The 19,367-nt window shown below is 41.6% G+C and overlaps 1 protein-coding gene across 3 annotated transcripts in view; it reads right to left on the bottom strand.

Annotated features, from left to right (window-relative positions):
• Window positions 1–19,367, bottom strand: part of Spats2 (spermatogenesis associated serine rich 2) — a 74,431-nt gene that overhangs the window by 41,696 nt on the left and 13,368 nt on the right. For 2 of the 3 annotated variants that reach the window (XM_085678569.2, XM_048444626.3), the window contains exons 2-3: window positions 8,227–8,511; window positions 867–946 (exon numbers count right to left, since the gene is read on the bottom strand). Coding sequence is in view for 2 of the 3 variants with exons in the window: in XM_048444626.3 (XP_048300583.3) it covers window positions 867–946; window positions 8,227–8,251 (105 nt within the window). In the remaining variant the exon portion in view is untranslated. Of the gene's footprint in view, window positions 1–866; window positions 947–4,957; window positions 5,056–8,226; window positions 8,512–19,367 lie in introns of those variants that run through there. The other variant, XM_085678568.2, reaches the window with a different exon arrangement.

Here is a 19,367-nt window from a genome sequence, read left to right as displayed (position 1 = left end):
TTTGTATTTTCATGCAGTATATGTATACCTCCATAAGCAATATATACTATTTTATGTAAGTACTATTTCATCATGCATGCCTTTTTTAGTTTTTTGCCACACATTATTTTCTTCATATTGATAAGCATGTTTGTTATTCATATATTTTAACACACATTGTACATGGCATTCCTATTGTATAATATACCTAATTTATTCATTCTCCTGTTAATGGATAATTAGAGCTTTTTTGTTGGCTAACATTTTGTTTTTGCAATGCTAGAGGTTTCACATGCTAGGCACACACTGGAGTGCCAATCTCAGATCACAGTTTTATGTTTGTCTGCCATTGAGTCCTTAGTACCTAGAACAATTTTTTTTAAAGATTTATTTATTATGTACACAGTGTTCAGCTTCCATGTATGCCTGCAGGCCACAAGAGGGCACCAGATCTCATTACAGATGGTTGTGAACCACCATGTGGTTGCTGGGAATTGAACTCAGGACCTCCAGAAGAGCAGTCAGTGCTCTTAACCTCTGAGCCATCTCTCCAGGCCCCTAGAACAATATTTAGAACAATGAAAAGCCATGTCTTCTGTGTAACTGTTAGAATTCTGATGGCGCCACCACCACCTAGCTCATTTTCTTTTTTCCTTTTGTTTTTGAAACCAATATCACTATGTAACCCTGACTGGCCTGGAACTTGCTATGTAGACCAGATTTCTGGCTTCACAGAAATCCATCTGCCTCTGCCTCCTGGAATTACAGGCATGTGCCACTACACCAGGGCAGATTTCATATCCATAATGCATTTATGATAGTCACTGCTTATATTAACAAATTTTCCTATGGTATTCAAATTTAATATCCATAGTAATTAATCTTACCTTCTCTTTCATGTTCTCAAAAGTTCCTCCCTGGGCCAATACAGTATTGGACTGCAAATCAAAAATGAATCCTGAAGAATCTGAAAGAATATACAAAAAAAACCCTCAACGTGATATAATCTATGTGCTTTATTCATCCAAGACAAAAAGATCAATAGCTACTTTCCCCCCACATAATTACTAATTTAGTTACTACTTAGAAAATTGCATTATATACATAGCTCATATATATATATACATATATATATATATTGAGTTAGTCATAAAATAAAATCTTATTTTTTAAAAGATTTATTTATTTTTGCCAGGCATGGAGGCACACACTTTTAATCCCAGCACTTGGGAGGCAGAGGCAGGTGGATTTTGGTGAGTTCAAGGCCAGCCTGGGCCATATAATAAGTTCCAGCGTAACTAGAGGTACATAGTGAAACTTTGTCTCAAAGAAAAAAGAACAAATTATTTTTATGTGTACGAGTGTTTGTCTGCATGTATATATGTGCACCACATGTGCCTGGTACCTGCAGAAGCCAGAGGGAGCACTGGATCCCCTAGAAATGGAGTCTTGGACAATTAGGGGTCAGCATGTAGGTACTAGAACCAAACCTAGGTCCTTTGCAAGAGCAGCAAGTGTCCTTAACTGTCTACTTTTTAAAGTAGGTTTTGAGGAAACTAGCAACAAGCCAACTATATCCTATAGTCCTTAGTCTCTTTCTTAATTATCCTTCCTTTATAAGTCCCCTAAGTGGCATAAGCAAACAGCTGCCTATGACTGAGTGGAGAAGGAAGCATCTGTAGTCAGTAACAAATCAAAGTCAGTCTCCTTCTTAGACTAAGAGCTCCATGAATACATTCACTGACTGATGTTCCAGATGTGTGATAAAGCAGTGTATTCAAGTCTTACCAACACTATATCCAAGTCTGTATTCAGCAAATCAAACTGCACAATAAGCAGGGTAAACAAATATAACCCGGAATGAGTTGTTCAATGTGAATGGTTAAAAATAAAGTCTAGGTTCTTGGCACAAATTTAATAAATTGTTGTTGCAGTTTTAACTAAACTGTGACTACACAATCAGTAAATTACTGAAACACTGTAAATAACCACAGCACTGTGTGTGCATTCATGCGTGTATCTGTGTGTGAGACACCAGCTACGGACCCTTACACCTGCCAGGCAAGAGCTCTGCCGCTGAGTCACACCCTAGCTGTACAGTGAATGTTTCAATTCCATGAGAGGCAATCCTAGGAAAAGTTTAAAGTACTTCTCAAATTCTGATGTGTATGTCTATCTTCTGAGGAATCTTATGCCAAAAAGTAGGCTGTGCCTCAACAGTCTAAGGCTTAAGATTTTTTTGGTTTGGCTTGGTTTTTTGAGACAGGGTTTCTCTTGTGTAACAGCTCTGACTGTCCTGGAACTCTATAGACCAGGCTGGCCTCTAACCCACAGAGACCTATCTATCTGCCTCTGGCTCCCGAGTGCTGGGACTAAAGGTGTGCGCCACCACCCAGCTGAGGTTTAAGATTTTTACTCCCAGTTGGTTTCAGTATTACCAATTCCTGAAACCCACTTAGGAATTGGGAATTGAAATCTCAACAAATTAAGTAATACAGGAAAGTCTGACAAAAGGAATATGGAAAATTGAAATATGACAGTATATTCCAAATTCCTTTGCTATTACTACAAATATGTTTTAATTAAAGTTTGGTTTAGAGTTCAGTGGTGTAAGAGTTCCTTCTGTTTGTGTGTTGCTTTCATTGGATAATGAATAAAGAAACTAACTGCCTTGGCCTAGTTGATAGGGCAGAACTTAGGTAGACAGAGAAGACAGAATTGAATTCTAGGAGGAAGAAAGCAGAGTGAGAGAACCGCCATGGAGCCGCCAGGTCAGACATCCTGAATCTTTCCCAGTAAGCCACGACCTCGTGGTGATATACAGATTAATAGAAATGGGTTAAATCAGATGTGAGAGTTAGCCAATAAGAGGCTAGAGATAATGGGCCAGGCAGTGATTTAATTAATACAATTTCTGTGTGGTTATTTTGGGTGTAAGCTAGCCGGGTAGCTGGGACGAACAAAGAGCCACCCTCCTCGTGCAACAGTTTAACTTTTACTTTCTTTCCAAATAACTCCTGTTTGCTATGAAAGATCCAAGTTTTATGTTATGGTAAGATTTGCATGTAAGTGTGAAAGATAACATGAATACAGGCCATGTCATTTAAGAGAAATTATGTTTGTCAGTTACAATGAATTGTGAATTCATTGAGCTCTAACCTCTGTTAACACAAAAGCACCAGGAGGCACTTAGACAAACTCACCATGTGTACGTCTTCCAGAGGACTACAGAACATGGGTAGTTCTCAATTATCTTTATCAATTGAAAGAGATGCTGCTGAGAAAGAGGAAGACCCTAGATAGCAAAGCACTCTCGTCCAAGACCTCCTGAGAGCACAGGTCAGGCAAATGATATCATTTGAATGCTGCAGTGAGCTCCCCCGCTGCACTGAAGAACTACCAATGAGCAGGGGGATGGTACAGAGACATCAATCATCTACTTACGGTTAGAGACTCAAACCACCAATCTCTTTTAGGACAGGGAACACGGATCAAAACAGCAATTTACAGTTTCTATTAGAGAAGGATTACTACTAGCCTTTTAATTATTCCCCTCACAACACAAACTACAGAGACAACAAATGGCAGTTCTCCACTCATCTCCCAAAATTAATCTCCATATTTGAATTTATCCAGCATGCCAATGAACATAAAACGAACATACAAAGCAAATTGGGTGGAGTAAAGCATGTCTGTAATCTCATGACTAGATGGGTGAATGAAGGAAAGGAAGAAAGGAGGAGGAATGAAAGGGAACAAACTCAAATTAATAAAATTAAAATAGTTAAAAAATAGGGTATAGCTGGGCATAGCAGCACATGCTTTAATCCCAGCATTCGGGAGGCAGAGGCAAAAAGATTTCTGTGAGTTCGAGGCCAGCCTGGTCTACAGAGTTAGTTCCAGGACAGCCAGCTGTTACACAGAAACCCTGTCTCAAAAAACCTAAAAAGAAAACAACAACAACAAAAACATATATATGTATATGTATATTTAAGAAGATCCTAGTACACTACCCCTTGGCTAATAAATGCAGTACTCAGCCCTGCCCCCAAGTCCTAAGGAGTTAGGGGACGAGGGAGGAGGCTCAATGCTAGAAGTCAGAAGACTGCTGGATTCCCTGCAACTAGAGTCACACAGTTGTGAGCTGTCATGTGGATGCTGAACTTGAACCTGGGTCCTCTGGAAAAACAGTCAGTGCTCTTAACCACTAAGTCAACTCTCTAATTACCAACCAATTTAAAAAAAAAAAAAAGCCAAGCATGTTTGTGTTTGTAATTCAGCTCAGGAGAGGCAGAGACAGGCAGATCCCTGGAGCTTGTTGGCCAGCCAGCTTATCCTCCAGTGAGCTACAGACCAACAGAAGACCCTGACTCTGATCTGAACATGATAATGCACATCTTTGATTCCAGTGCTTCATAGGCAGAGGCAGGCAGATTTTTGTGAGATCCAGACCAGACTGGTCTACAGAGCAAATTCTGGGCCAGACAGGGCTACACAGTGAGAACCTGTCTTAAAAAAAAAAAAGACAAAAAGTGTATTAATATGACTGCAACTAAGAATTAGCTTATCAAACTGCACAGAACTAAAAACATACAACAGCCAGGCTTGGCAGTGGACATATTTAGTCCAGGACTCGATAGGTAGAGGTAAATGGATCGCTCTAAGTTTGAAGCTATTTTGATTCACACAGTGAGTTCCGGGCCAACAAGGGCTACACAGTGAGAACCTGTCTCAAAATTAATAATAATAACAACAACAATAATAATAATAATAATAATAAACCATGCAATGGACTCCCACAACAGCACTTATGGAGTAGAGATTACTAAAAGCCCCACCACCCTAGACCCAAAGGTGACATTATAAATATACAGAGGCTCTCTGAAGTACTGAGGGAATTTGATTAACAGATTCCTCTTCATCGAAGCCCTGCCACCCCCAACTCTAGACGGCTTACAGCAAACTCAAGTGTACAGACCTGCTCAGGTATGAAGTAAGTTGAGAGGTTCTCACAAAGCTACTAAATTTGCATCTTTTATTTAGACTGCTTACACCATTTCTGATGAATACAGACGATGACAAATTACTTCCTGGACAAAGGGAGGTGAAATTGGGATTATAATCTCTGAGAATCCTTGCCCATATTCTGCAATTCTGGGCACTAAACTCAAGGCTTCCTGCATGCCAGGCAAAAGCTCTACCACTGAGCTATACCCCCCAGTCTGAGGCTTGCTTAATTTTTCACTGATGGAAAAACAAGAAAGTCAGTTGCAGTATTATCCCTTGTCCAGAGTAACACCCTGAGTCCTACTGGAGAATCAAGGGAGTCAGAGTTGTCAGACAACACTGCTGCTGCTACTCACTGGATGCTCTACTTGTCAAGGGTCCATTACTCTGACAGCTCCTTGGCAGACCACAGCTGTGTGCTGCTCACTGTTATACACAGATGCACAGCTGTGTGCTGCTCACTGTTATATACAAATCACAGCTGTGTGCTGCTCACTGTTATACACAGATCACAGCTGTGTGCTGCTCACTGTTATACACAGATGCACAGCTGTGTGCTGCTCACTGTTATATACAGATCACAGCTGTGTGCTGCTCACTGTTATACACAGATGCACAGCTGTGTGCTGCTCACTGTTATATACAGATCACAGCTGTGTGCTGCTCACTGTTATACACAGATGCACAGTAAGATGAGGGACAACAAGGCTAACATTTTACCAGGGCCAAAGAAAGGCAAGAAAAGGTAAGATCCAATTAAAAGGGTAGAGTTAGAGATAAGAAAGTCTAGAAGCTCAACTACTATTAGTCATCTTTATTCTTTTATTGAACGTCCTTTTGGAAATTAAAAGGTTAACGCAAGAGCCCACAAGATGATCACACAGGTAAAGGCCTTGCTGCCAAATCTGATGACCTGAGTTGGATCCCTGGGACTCAAACAGAAGAAGAAAGTCGACTCCTATCAAGTTATCCTCTGAGCTCCACAGGAAGCTGTGTATGCACATGTCCTCACACACAAAATAAATAAATGTGCAAACAAACAAATACAAATATTTTTAAAACTGAAAATAAATGTCTGAGCAAATATAAGTTCTTGGAAAGGTGGCTATCGCATGAACTGAACAAAGCTGGCATGTGGCAATCAAAGTGACCATTTCTCAGTCATTACCTCTCACTGGTCTAGGCTTACAACTAGACTAGGTTGGTTGGACAATGAGGACCAGAAAGCCATCTGTCTCTGTCTCCCTAGCACTGGATTACAAGACTGGTAGAAGAGAAGAAGGAGGGGAGGTGAGGGGAAGAGGGGGAAGAGAAGAAGTGAGGAAAGAGGGAGAATAGGAAAGAAGGGAAGGGGAGGGAAAGAGGCAGGATAAGAGGAAGAAAGAAAAGGGGGAAGGGACAGAAGTAAAGGAGGGAAGGAAAGAGGTGGAAGGGAGGGGTAGAAAGGAAAGGAGCAAGGGACAGAGGATATATGTATGAATAAAGGGACAAAGCAGAAAAAACCTACATGATAGTTCCTAAAAGGTGGGTCAGGAGGTTGCCAAAAACAAATACAGTGGCAAATGAGGTTATAACTTAGCTCTTTCCTTATGAATGAGCCTTAGACTTTCCTTTTTCTCTGACAGTTTGAGAATAATTTAAAGTTTTAACATGGAAGGCTGGGTGATGGTGGTGCACACCTTTAATTCCAGCACTTGGGTAACAGAGGAGGGTGGATCTCTGTGAGCTCATGCCCAGCCTGGTCTACAAAGCAAGTTCCAGAAGTTCCAGGACAGTCAGGGATACACAGAAGAGTGGTGCTGCTTCTTTCTTCCCGCGGACACCGGGAAGTGCAGGAGCTGGTCCTGCTGTACAAACGGAAGTGCAAGGAAGACAGACTGCTGTTGCCAGGTGGTGGCACACACCTTTAATCCCACTAGTGAGACAGAGGCAGGCAGATCTCCGAGTTAGAGGCCAGCCTGATCTACAGAAAGAGAGTTCTAGGATAGCCTAGGCTACATAGACCCTGTCTGAAAAGAAAGGTAGGCAGGCAAGCAGGCCACTGTCACAGAACTGCTAGCCGATGCCTAGAATACTCCCAAACTTCAAAACTGAAGACAGCACCAACTTTAGTATGCGAGAGGTAATCTTCTCTCTGCTAATACTACAATGAAATTACAGTTTTCAAAACTATAAGTAACTGTGGCATATTATCTTCTTTTGAGGTTTTTGAACTTTCTAATCTAAATTAAAAGCATTTCCACCATATTGAATCTGTGAAAACCTCAATCTATGGAATTCTGTTTTGAATTAAAGAACATATTAAAAGTTAAAATGAACAAGGGGCTGGAGAGATGGCTCAGTGGTTAAGAGCTTTGCCTGCTCTTCCAAAGGTCCTGAGCAACCACATGGTGGCTCGCAGCCATCTGTAATGAGATTTGGTGCCCTCTTCTGGCCTGCACTGTATACATAATAAATAAATAAATCTTTAAACAAAAATTAAAATGAACAAGAGAAGAAGGCCACTTTCTGAATGAATCCTGCGCAGTGGTTCAGCTGCTGTTACACTGCTGCTATTCCAGCACACCTGAAAAGGGGTTTCACACAGCCATTTTGCTTCCCCTCATTATAACCTCTCTTGATACTTCATGTCTGTATCTTCCATTTTGCCAGGGTAGCAAATGCGGAAAGAAAGCTAAAGAAGGAAACAAAGCCTGGAAGCGTTCACTCTTGCTCCACTTCCTGTCCCTTGGAATATGAAGCATCCTGCAGGAAGCTAGTTTCTACTGCATCTCCCTAACACATGCCACTCTACAAAAGTGCGCCATCAGGATACGTCCCATTCACTAACAAATCTATTACAATTGGATAAATCTGTCTGAGTAGAAAATTTTTAGTGAGATCAATTCCCAGACTTATACACAAAACTAAAACCTAACACAATCCTTGCAAAATCATTCAGAATATGTTACTAAAGAAATAGTTTTAAAACATACAAACAAAAGTAAGTATTGCTGGTCTACAACTATGCTTTGGTTTTAACTTTTTGCAGTTCTTGGGGGTCAAATCCAGGCTGACTTCAGGCATGCCAGTGAGCACTTGAGCTTTATTCCCCACCCCTGTGCTTTGATTTCATTTTCAGTGCTAAGGAATGAAACCCAGGGCCCTGCACATGCCGGGCAAGCTCTCTACCACTCAGCTACACACATTCCCCAAACGGCAAAAACTATTCTGACAATTTATGCACATACGTGATCTTACCCTTCTGGCTTTGTTTCCTAGACATTGCAGTTTTCTCGATGTAAAAAAAAAAAAAAAAAAAAAAAAAAAAAAAAAAAAAAAGAGAGAGAAGAAAATATCTTTGTCCAAATTCTGGGAATCCTGATAATTTAAAAGTAGGCAACAGAAGTCTGTAGTTAGAAGTAACAAATGCAAAATCCTGGTTGTTTAGAATTCTGTTCACCAGCTGTCAGTTTCTTTTCCTTCTCTGGTATTAACTTCTTGTCAGGATGTATCATTGCAGACAGTCATGTCTTCTTCCAGAGTCTAGAAGGAAAAATACAAACACATTTACTATTATAGTAATGAATATCAGTAAAAACTATGTAAGTGACATATGTGAGTTTTCAATTTCTGCAAAACTAGTTTTAGTTAATGAAAAGCACCATTTTCTGAAACTTAACCCTACAATCTGATCATCTTAACTGGTAAGTATGCTTTCTCTCTTGGCCCCCTCTCCTCTCTCTGGGACTCACCAGATCTCTGACACTTTAGCCTGCCCACATGGCACAGAGACATAAGCATAGCACTAACCCCTCATGAATGCATCTTTTTGCATGGAGATTATTACAGAAAGCCACAACTGATCCAAATGCAGAGAACTACTGACCAGGGATGCCCAGCCCACACCAATACGTCTACAACACAGCCCCTACACTTTAAGCGTGGAGATCATTGTGGAAGATGGGATGAAAAGAGAAGAGACAGGAAATCTGCTGCAAGGCTGTGTCTAGAAATGACAGGGAAGCTACATCCATGATACTCAACTATAAATAGTTGCCCAAACGAAACCTAACAATGACACCAGCTGGCAGGCCATGGATGAGGGTAATCTCTCCAGATCCCATCCTTAGATGAGAAAATACAGGCAATTAATAACTGCTGAGAGAGGGAGAATCCGTCTTCCCTAGGATGAGCCCCCTAAATGGCTATCCAGTCCCAAGTGGTCACCCCTAAAACAGATTACACAAAAGCGACACTAAATGTGCTCGGCAGACTGCAGTATGTGTTTCTCATACATACGTGTAAGAATAATAAGTAAAGAAACCATGAATCTGATAGGAGGGAGGCAGAACATGGGAGAGGTTGGAGAGAAGAGGGGAAAAATAATCTTTTGGGGGCAAGAGTTTCAAGACAAGGCCTCTCTGTGTAGCCTTGGCTGTTCTGGAAATGGTTCTATAGACCAGGCTGACCTGGAGCTCTGCCTGCCTCTGCCTCCCGAGTGCTATGATTAAAGGCATGTGTCACCACTGCCCAGCTGATTTAATTATATTTTAATTAAATACATTTTAAAGTATACTTTCTTTTTTATTTTAAGGTATTTTATTTCTTCAAATTTTTTATTGATCAGGTGCTACTCTATTAAAAAATACAATTGAATCCCATCATTACTGTTACCATGGAAATGACCTGCAAAGAAAAACTGCACACATGAATATTTTGTTCCCCATTTTCAATCAGGAAATAGTTGCCACTGATAAGTAGATAGTACAGAGTCTGCTAAGAATGCTCAAAATACACTGCTGCCCATGTTACAACCAAAGCTCACTGGGACATCTGTGGTCTGGACTGCTGCCTAAAGCCATGCTAATATCTGTGGTTTCAGGAGAGCTGGCCCCACACCTTGCCTGTGAGCACAGGGCAGGTAAAACATCGATACATATAAAATTTTAGAGCACTCAGGGTTTCCTGCCCTGTGGGAAGTTCAAGTTCCTCCCCTCTCCGGAGGGAGTGGGGGGAGGAGGAGAGGGAGTGGGGGGAATGGGAGGAGGGGAGGAAGTGGAAATTTTTATAAACAAATAAATAAATTTAAAAAAAAGAAAAAAATTTTAGGTGGCATACACCTTTAATCCCAGCACTTGGTAGGCAGAGACATGTGGATCTCTGTGAGTTCCTGGTCTCACAGGATATAGAGCCAGTTCCAAGACAGTCAGAGCTACAGAGAAACCCGGTCTCAAAAAACCAAATAAATAAATAGATAGATAAATAAATAAATAAAAATAAAAATTTTAAATTCTTAAAAGCACAGACTGTAATTACGATTACGATTAAGTCCGGCTTCTGTAGGAAAACTAGAACAGCTTTAGACAGAAACTAGCTGGCCCCAACAGAATGGAAAGATACACTGGAAGAGACCAGCAACAACGGCAGCAGTTAAGGTAACTCATACCTAAAGAAAAGGAATTGCTTTTCCATTGTGTATTTCCAATCAGACATTTTGAAAGAGGGTGGCTTTCATCTGTTAAGTCACTAAAACACTCTGAATTATTTAGCAGCAATTTAATTAAGCTTTCTTCACTTTTTCCTAGACAGTCAAATGTTTGTTTTAGCAAATACCAAGAAAAATATAATCATAATTAATTTAGTAGGAATAAAAATACATATCCTGCTTTATGATGACTCTTTAAATAGTGAATAATACAGATATTTAAGGCTATTTTTTAGGATTTACTTTTATGCTATGTGTATGAGTGTTTTGCGGGCGTGTGCTTGCTGTGAGTGTTTTGCAGGCATGTAAGCGTACCACACTCATGGAGCACTAGATCCCCTGGCACTGGAGTTCTAGAGGGTTGTAAGAGGCCAGGCCCTCTTTAAGAGCAGCAAATGCTTGGTCTCTAAGCCATCTCTTCAGTCCCAACCCAAGACTATTCCATCCACCCAACTGTTTAAAGAGATTTTATGTCACTATATTGAATAGTTTATAAAAAGTAAGGAAAGGTAAGCGGGCATACTAGAATCCCAGCACTTAGAGGCTGAATCAAGAAGACTGCTGGGCGTCCAAGGCCTGCCTGGGATACACAGCAAAATCTGTTTCAAAAGAAACCAAAAACATCTATTTAACCCATAATGCGGCTGTGGTTTTGTTTGTTTTTCTATTGTTGTTGCTGTTTGAGACAGCTTATCACTGTGTAGCTCTGGATGACCTGGAACTCAGGGACTGTCCTGTTTTTGTCTCCTCAGTGTTGAGATTAAAAGCATGCACCACTACATCCTACCAACGTGGCTGAAGTATCAGTCTGGGCTTTGGGACTAACAGAAGAGTCTTCTCATTCAAAAAGAGGTGGGATCTCTCTTGCTCACAGGGCAAATATTTAGGTTCCTACTTTAAAAAGTTTTGTTTTGTTTTTTTACTCCATGATGGCCTTGAACTCCCAATCTTCCGGCCTACTTGTATGAATGTTGGCATTACAGGATCGTACAGTCATGCCAGCTGTCTATGCACATTTCCAGCTTAGTAAGCACTGCTTTCACAATGAGCCCCCACAACTACCTAGTGATCTTTGCTTTGTTCAAAAGTTCTAATGTTTCAATAAAATTAACTTCAGACCTGTCAGAAACTGTGGAGCATGGCAATACACATCTTTAACCTGAGTAACTAGAGGTCAACCTGAGCTATATAGAGTTGCCTTAAAACAAACAAACAAACAAACAGGTTCTAGGGCTGGAGAGACAGATGGCTGAGCAGTTGGGAGCATCTGCTGCTTGAGACCACCCAGGTTTGGATCTCAGCACTCTCCCACGTGGTTGCTCCCAACAGTCTTTATCTCCCTTTCCAGGGAGGCCACACCCATTTCGATCTCCCTGGGCACCAGGTTTGCAGAAGGTACATATACAGACATGTAGGCTAAATACTCATACATATACAATTTTAAATAATGTAAAAGGCTAGGCTGTAGCTCAATGAGAGAGTGCTTAGCCAGAATGCTAATGAGCCTGAGTTTGATCCCCAGCACTGAAGGAAAAAAATCCTAGAAACAACCAGGGGCCCAAGGTGGTGCAAACCTATAATCCTAGCACTCAGGAGGCAAAGACAGAAACCTGAAGATCAAGATTAGCCTCAGTTACATTAGACTCTTTTCAAAATATTTAAAAACTGCCAGGCGGTGGTGGTAAACGCCTTTAATCCTAGCGCTTGAGAGGCAGAGGCAGGCAGATCTCTCTAAACTGGAGGCCAGTCTGAACCCTTTCTCAAAAACAAAACAAAACCAAAAAAAAGTCAGGATGGTGATGCATGCCTACAATACCAGCACTCGGATGATGGAAGGGTTATGAGTTCAACTGAGCCTGCCTGTGTTACATACCAAGACCTTGTCTCCAAAAAAAAAAAAAATCCTGGGGGAGGTCGATCTGGAGGAGGGAGTGAGGTGGGAAAACTCAGGGGAGGGGAGGGAGAGGAAACTGGCCGGGATATATGTTAGAAAAAATTTTTAATAAAATTTAAAAATGAAAAAACAAACAAACAAAAAAACCAAAATACCTACTCCTGGGGCTGAAAGTTGGCTCAGCAGCTAAGAGCACTGGTTGCTCTTCCAGAAAATCCAGGTTCAATTCCTAGCACCCACATGGAGGTTCATAATCACAAGTCCAGTTCCAAACAATCTGACACCTTCTTCAGGTATCAGATACACTCGTGATGTACAGACTTACATGTAGGAGAAATACTCATACATATTAAAGAAATTTTTTTAAAAATTTAAAACTGCTAATAACATCAGACATAAGATGTTACAAAGAGACGCATTAAGATGACAGGACGTGCCTGTAATGCTATCACTCAGTGGACTCGGGGAGAAAGATCTACAGCTTAAAACCAGCTTAGGGCACAGAATGAGACTCCAAGGTTTGTAGTCCACAAAACTAACAGTCTACATTTACTGGATCAGCAATAGTTGCAGAAAGGTCTTGGGGGGAAAAAATCAAGTTTTTCCTACTCCATTTGCCCTGAATGGTATATCCAGGTGGGATACATGGAGTTAATAGACTTTTGCATTCCCAGAGAGTATTCTCCCTCTCCAGCTGGGAGAGGTATATACTTTGTTAGACAGATACACACTTGGTTGTTATTTCTGTTTTTGCTTATTTATTATTTTATATTTATTTGTGTTTTGCCTGCATGTGTAGCTGTGTGAGGGTGTCAGATCCCTCGGAACTAGAGTTACACACAGTGTGTAAGCAGTCTGCTGTGGGTCCTAGGAACTAAACTCAGGTCCTTTGCAAAAGCAGCAGTGTTCTTAACTGCTGGGCCATCTCTCCAGTCCCCAAGTCTCTTTCTGAAAGACGAAAATACAAACATTTACAATACAATGTGGTCAACAGGATGAACAAACTTTGAATTCAGACCTCTAGATTTGAATTTTAATACTAATACTTAAATGTTTAACATTAGATTTGTTATTAACAACTATGTAGAGGCTGGGAGACAGTTCAGGAGGTCAAGTATTTGCTATGCAATCATGGGACCTGAACTGGATACCTAGAATCCATGCGGAAAAGTCAGGAAAAGTGGTATATGCTTATATTCCCAACACTAGGGAAGCAGAAACAAGCAGATCCCGGGCCAACCAACCTAACCTAATCATTGACTGCCATTTAGAGACCTAATTTCAGAATGCAAGACAACTGAGACTTACCTCCACACATAGATGCACACATGTGCACACATACACAGATTATGATATAGATAAGTGTACATGTGTAAATGTGTAAAGCATCAAGCATGATGGATTGCTGGCAGCTAGCTATAATCCTCTTCTTAATACAATATAATCTATGAAACCATTATGATGAACTAGACTAGATGCCAGCTAACTTTTCTGTAACAAGATGGTAATTGTTTTAGCTTTCTAAGTCATACAGTCTCAGTCATAATCAAATGCTGTTGCACTGTGGACGCAGCCATAGTGCAACACAGAAAGCGGTCAAAGGAAGGCATTTCATCCCCTGGAACTGGAATTATAGACAGTTGTGAACCGCCATAAGGGTGCTGAGAATTGAACACAGGTCTTCTGCAAGAGCAGCAAGTGTTCTTAAGCACTGAGCCAATTCTCCAGCCCTACTTATATGTATTTGTGTGTGGTGTACACGCCCACGGAGGCCAGAAGAGGGCACTCCTGGAATTCCCTGGAGGTAGAGTGCCAGGTGGTTGTGCACTGAGTGCTGGGAACCAAACTCATGTTCTCTGGAGGAGAACATAAGTGCTCTTAACCTCTAAGCCAACTTTCTAGACCCCCTTTTAATAGCTTACCATCTCTGAAAATCAGAAACCGCTGACAATGTATTATTGTTACGTATGTGTGCCAAGTTCCTGGAGCACTACTAATCTGGAAAAAGGAAAATTAAACTGAAAAAATACATAAAATTTATTGCATGTGGGCTGCAGAGATGGCTCAGTGGGTAAGAGCACTGGCTGCTCTTCCAGAGGTCCTGAGTTCAATTCCCAGCAACCACATAGTGGCTCACAACCACCTGTAATGAGATCTGGTGCCTTCTTCTGGCCTGCAGGCAGACATGCAGACCAAACAGTGTATACACAATAAGTAAAATCTTTTAAAAAGAAAAAAAGAAAAGTAACTAAGACAGGATCCCCTGAAATGGGAGTTATGGATGGTTATGAATGGCCAAATGGTTGCTAAGATCTGAACCAGTGTTCTCCGTAAGAGCAGCAAGTGCTCTTAACAATCAGCTGAACCACCTCTTTAGCCCCATTGAAACAACTTCTAGTTTAAAATCTCTATCTGATAGCTGCATCTAAAAAACACACATTGAGTGAGGTAACCTAGACCCAGAAAGACAAATATGTATTCACTCATAAATGGCTTCTAGACAGGAAAAAAACCAACCTACAGTATAGTCCACAACCCCAGAAAACCTAGACAACAAAGAGGACCCTAAGAGAGACACACATGGATCTACATAGGAAGGAGAAAAAGACAAGACCTCCTGAGTAAACTAGGAGCATGGGGGTCACAGGAGAGGGCAGAAGGAGGGGGAAAAAGGGGGTAGCAGAGAAAAAGGTATAGCTCATTAAAAACAATTAAAAAAAAAGAATAAATAAATAAAAATAAAATCTCCATTTGAGATTTGGCAGTCTGCAGTTTTCTCCACCTGCTGAATGCTAGGACTACAGACTTGTACCAGTATGCCTTGTCTGATTTACTACCTTCTCAGCTGTAGTAAAGGCCTTTCAACAGGCTACTCATTTAAGTCTGTTTCCATTTTCCAGTAGTTCATAACAGTAGTGCATCTTAATACAGACAACAGAAACAAGTCAAAGATTTCATCAGGGAAATGGAGATACAAAGAATGTGATGTCACCTGTAACCCCAGCACTAAGAAACACAGGGAGTAGCACTGCCTCAGCTTAGAGTCCAGCCTGACACAGGGCAAGTACCAGGCCGTCCAGGGCTGTACAGAGAGACACTCCCTCAAAAAAACAGAGGTAGGGTGTGAGATAGCTCGAGGGGTACGGTGCCTGCTACCAAGCCCTGAAAATGTAAATTTAATCCCTAGACTCTACACAGTGAAATGAGAGAACTCTCGCAAGTTGACCTGACATCCACATGTACAACACACACACACACACACACACACACACACACACACACACACACACACAAAATCAATTAATTATTAACAGGTAAATGATTTTTTAAATTTATGTATTTTTATGTATTTATTATGTATACAGTGTTCTGTTTGCATGTTTGCCTGCAGGGCAGAAGAGGGCACCAGATCTCATTATAGATGGTTGTGAGCCACCATGTGGATGCTGGGAATTGAACTCAGAACCTCTGGAAGAGCAGCCAATGCTCTTAACTGCTGAGATATCTCTCCAGTCCCGTAAATAATTTTCAAAAGGGAATACAGAACCTGTAGTCAAATAAATAGATAAAAATACCTACATACATAAGACAAAACTCGTTCAATCCAGTGGCATTGCTGGCACAGTTCATAGAAATAGGTACGGAGGCCTGGTGAAAGACAGGAGAGTTCAGGACAAAGTTAGGAAACACACGGAGAAAGACCATCAATAATCACTAGTTGCTGAATATATACGATTCATACCATTTAGTCAAAGAAAATAACCAGATTAAGATTTGTGGTCAGCTTTCTATACATTCTGCTTAAAACAACTACTCCACTCCAGATCATGGCATAATGAAAGGAGCAGTCTACCTACCACCCTGTCAGAAAACATCCATCAGTCCCAGGTGGCAGAGTTCTGTGCCAGCACGGTGAGGCACTCTCACAATGCCAGCACTCAGCCGGTAAGGCTATGATGGACTGGCTACACATACATAGTAAGAACCTGTGCAAAAAACAAACAAAAGATCCTCCCTGTCTGGTAAAATCTCCCTTTCTTCTACCTTCTGACCAGTGAGCAAAGCCATGTTGTAGCAGCAGAAAGATGACAGTGATACAGGGCTGGCAGTTGGTGGAGTCCTTGCCTACCATGTTCCCCAGCACCAAGTATGGGTGGGGAGAATAAATGCATCAATGACCAGTATCATTAAATATAAAAAGTGGGCTTCCCCAAAGACTTCCCAAAAGTATTCTAATTGTGGCATTTACAAGTAACTGTCTCCTAAAAGGGCAGAATGAAGGAAAACTTGTCCAAGCATCAGTGTGAGTAGATGGTGACTAGATGGTCTCCCTGAGATACTTGGCTGGGCAGGAGTTAGACACTGTTACAGCATTGTTAAACACTACAAGTTCACTGTAATGTTCTGTCTTTATTGAAAGTACCCCGTTAGTGTTCACTCTTCCTTTAAATAAGCTAAGGTATTGGGAGCCAGAGCCATGTGGTTCTCTATCTGCTGTTAGACCCTTCCCTTTTCCCCCACCAAACTTCAATGGAGGACAACATTCACGCCAGCACTAGCTGCTTTGAAGTTTCTGCGTCTACCTTGAGGAATCTGCATAGCAATCACAGCTGGTTGCTGCTTAAACAGGCACCGCCCCAGTCACAAGTGTCTGAAAAGCTAGTGCTAGACATGTGCTTGCCACCATGGGCCTCAGTGGACTCTAAATGACTCTGCAGCTACTTCCATCCAGGCTAGAAGAGAAGCAGGTCCTCTGAAGCAAGTCCCTTCAACATGGGGACTGTAGTGTGATTGGCACAGAGTCTTAATGAGGGTCTCCCATGATTGGTGCAAACACCCTTGCCACACACACCCTTTCTGGCTCTGTAACCTTTCCAGCTGGAACATTTGGCCCAATAAAAGATGGGCTGGTTCACATCTGTAATCACAGTACTCCAGAGGCTGAGGCAGGAAGATGAACCCAAAAGAACTAGAAAATGGAGAGGTCATCAACAAGATGAAGCCTGTGAGATTCTCGATGAAGCTGAGACATGAACCTATAATCACTGGATTGAAGAATGGAACACAGGGCCATGGAACAATCACCAGAATAGATATCAATCAGCACGGACACATGCTGGAAAATAACCTGCACAGTAAGAAACACCAAGTATTTGAGGAAATAGCACTTAATTCATCTATTCAACCAACAGTGTGCCAATGGATACCCTACTTGTGGATGCTGGCTCTAAGAAAGGAGGCTGCTGCAGGAGGCAGAGGTAGAGGAAAAGGATGTGGCCTGGCAGAGAAAGAGGGACTCCTAATCAATAATGTCTCTCACAATTACTATTTCAAAGGCCCTTTTTAAAACTGGGTTTTTTTTATTAATTATTTACTTATCTTCTATTTTATATGTATGTGTATGTAACTGTGTAAGCTTACGTGCCCGACATGCATGCAGGATCCTGTGGAACAGAAGAGGACACTGGATCTCCTGGAACTGGAGTTATAGACAGAGTCACCATGTAGGTACTGGAATTTGAACCCAGGTCCTCTAGAGCAGTCAACGCTCTTAACCCCTGAGCTATCCATTCAGTTCCAGTTTGGAAACCTTTTTCTCTCTTTCTGTTTGTGTATATATGTCTGTGTATCTGCCATGTGTGTATGGATGCCCACAAAGGTCAGAAGAAGGCATAAGATCCTCTGGAGCTGCAGTCGCTGGGAACCAAACTGGATCCTTTAGAAGAGCAAATAAGTGGTCTTAACTGCTGAGCCATCTCTCCAGCCCCTAATCTGGTATATTTCTTATACAGGTTCTGTCAGTTTTGAGACAGGGTTTCTCTGTAGCTTTGGAGCCTGTCCTGGAACTAGCTCTTATAGACCAGACTGGCCTCAAACTCATAGAGATCTGCCTGCCTCTGCCTCCCAAGTGTGCCCCCACTGCCCGGCCTGTTTGTCAGTTTTTAATAAATATAGACATGAAGGAAAGAAGAAAAAAAACCTCAAGTGATCTTTTACTGGCCCCTTTTTTGGTAACAATAACATTGCTGGGGATAGAATCTAGACCCTCGCATACAGCAGGTAAGAGCTTTACCATTGAGTATTATTACAAAGACTTCCTGGTTTTGGTTGTTGTTTTTAAAAACTGAGATAGAGTCTCCTATAGTTCAGACTGGCCTTAAATTCACTCTGTAGCCAAGGCTGACCTTGAATGTCCTCTACCCCCCACTAAGTTCTGAGGTCAAAGTTCGTCACAGTGTGCCTGGCCCTTTCTAGCCTACTTTTGTCCTTTACTGTCAGTTGACCGGACTGGGCTGGAACTAGAAAGGACAGCAGAAGCAGCAGCAAGTGTTAGCAGGCTGAAGACAGCAACAGTGACATTGGAGGGGCAGCAGTAGCCGCAAAAGGGTAGCTGAAGCAAAACAGCAGGGAGTGGAGGCCTCAGGACACCAAGGGACAAAAGAAGATAAGAAACGACAGGGCCTGGTCACTGGAAGACTTCCAAAGGGCCAACTCTACAGAGCCAAGGAGCTCAGACACCTAAGACTGAGGATTCTGATACCCTGGACCTGAGTCACAGCACCATCACTGCAGGGCCACGGGTTCAGCATCTGCTGCCCGCCACACTGCTGCTGCAAGCTGAGCTGATGATTGGCTGACAAGTGATCACACTAATGGCTGTTAAAGCCCAGAGCAATAAGCTTCAAGTAGACTGCCTAAAACTGTGTGCTGATAACGTCTAACACTTAGAGCAGCAGGCCCTAAGCATTCAGAGCTTATAAAAGTATATGAGTGGGGCTGTAGAGATGGCTCAGTGTTTAAGAGCACTGACTGCTCTTCCAGAGGACCCAGGTTCAACTCCCAGCACCCACATGGCAGCTCACACCTGTCTGTAACTTCAGTTGCAGGGAACCTGACACCCATGGCAAAACACTAAGGTATATAAAATAAAAATAAATTAAATAAAATTAAATTTAATAAATAAATTAATTAAATAAATAATAAATTAATTAAAATAAATTTAATTTATTAAAAATAAAT

This window comes from Myodes glareolus, chromosome 19 (genome assembly GCF_982192425.1).
Source record: "Myodes glareolus chromosome 19, mMyoGla1.1, whole genome shotgun sequence".
In the NCBI taxonomy this organism is placed as follows: Eukaryota; Metazoa; Chordata; class Mammalia; order Rodentia; family Cricetidae; genus Myodes; species Myodes glareolus.
This window is presented reverse-complemented; position numbering and strand designations above follow the sequence as displayed.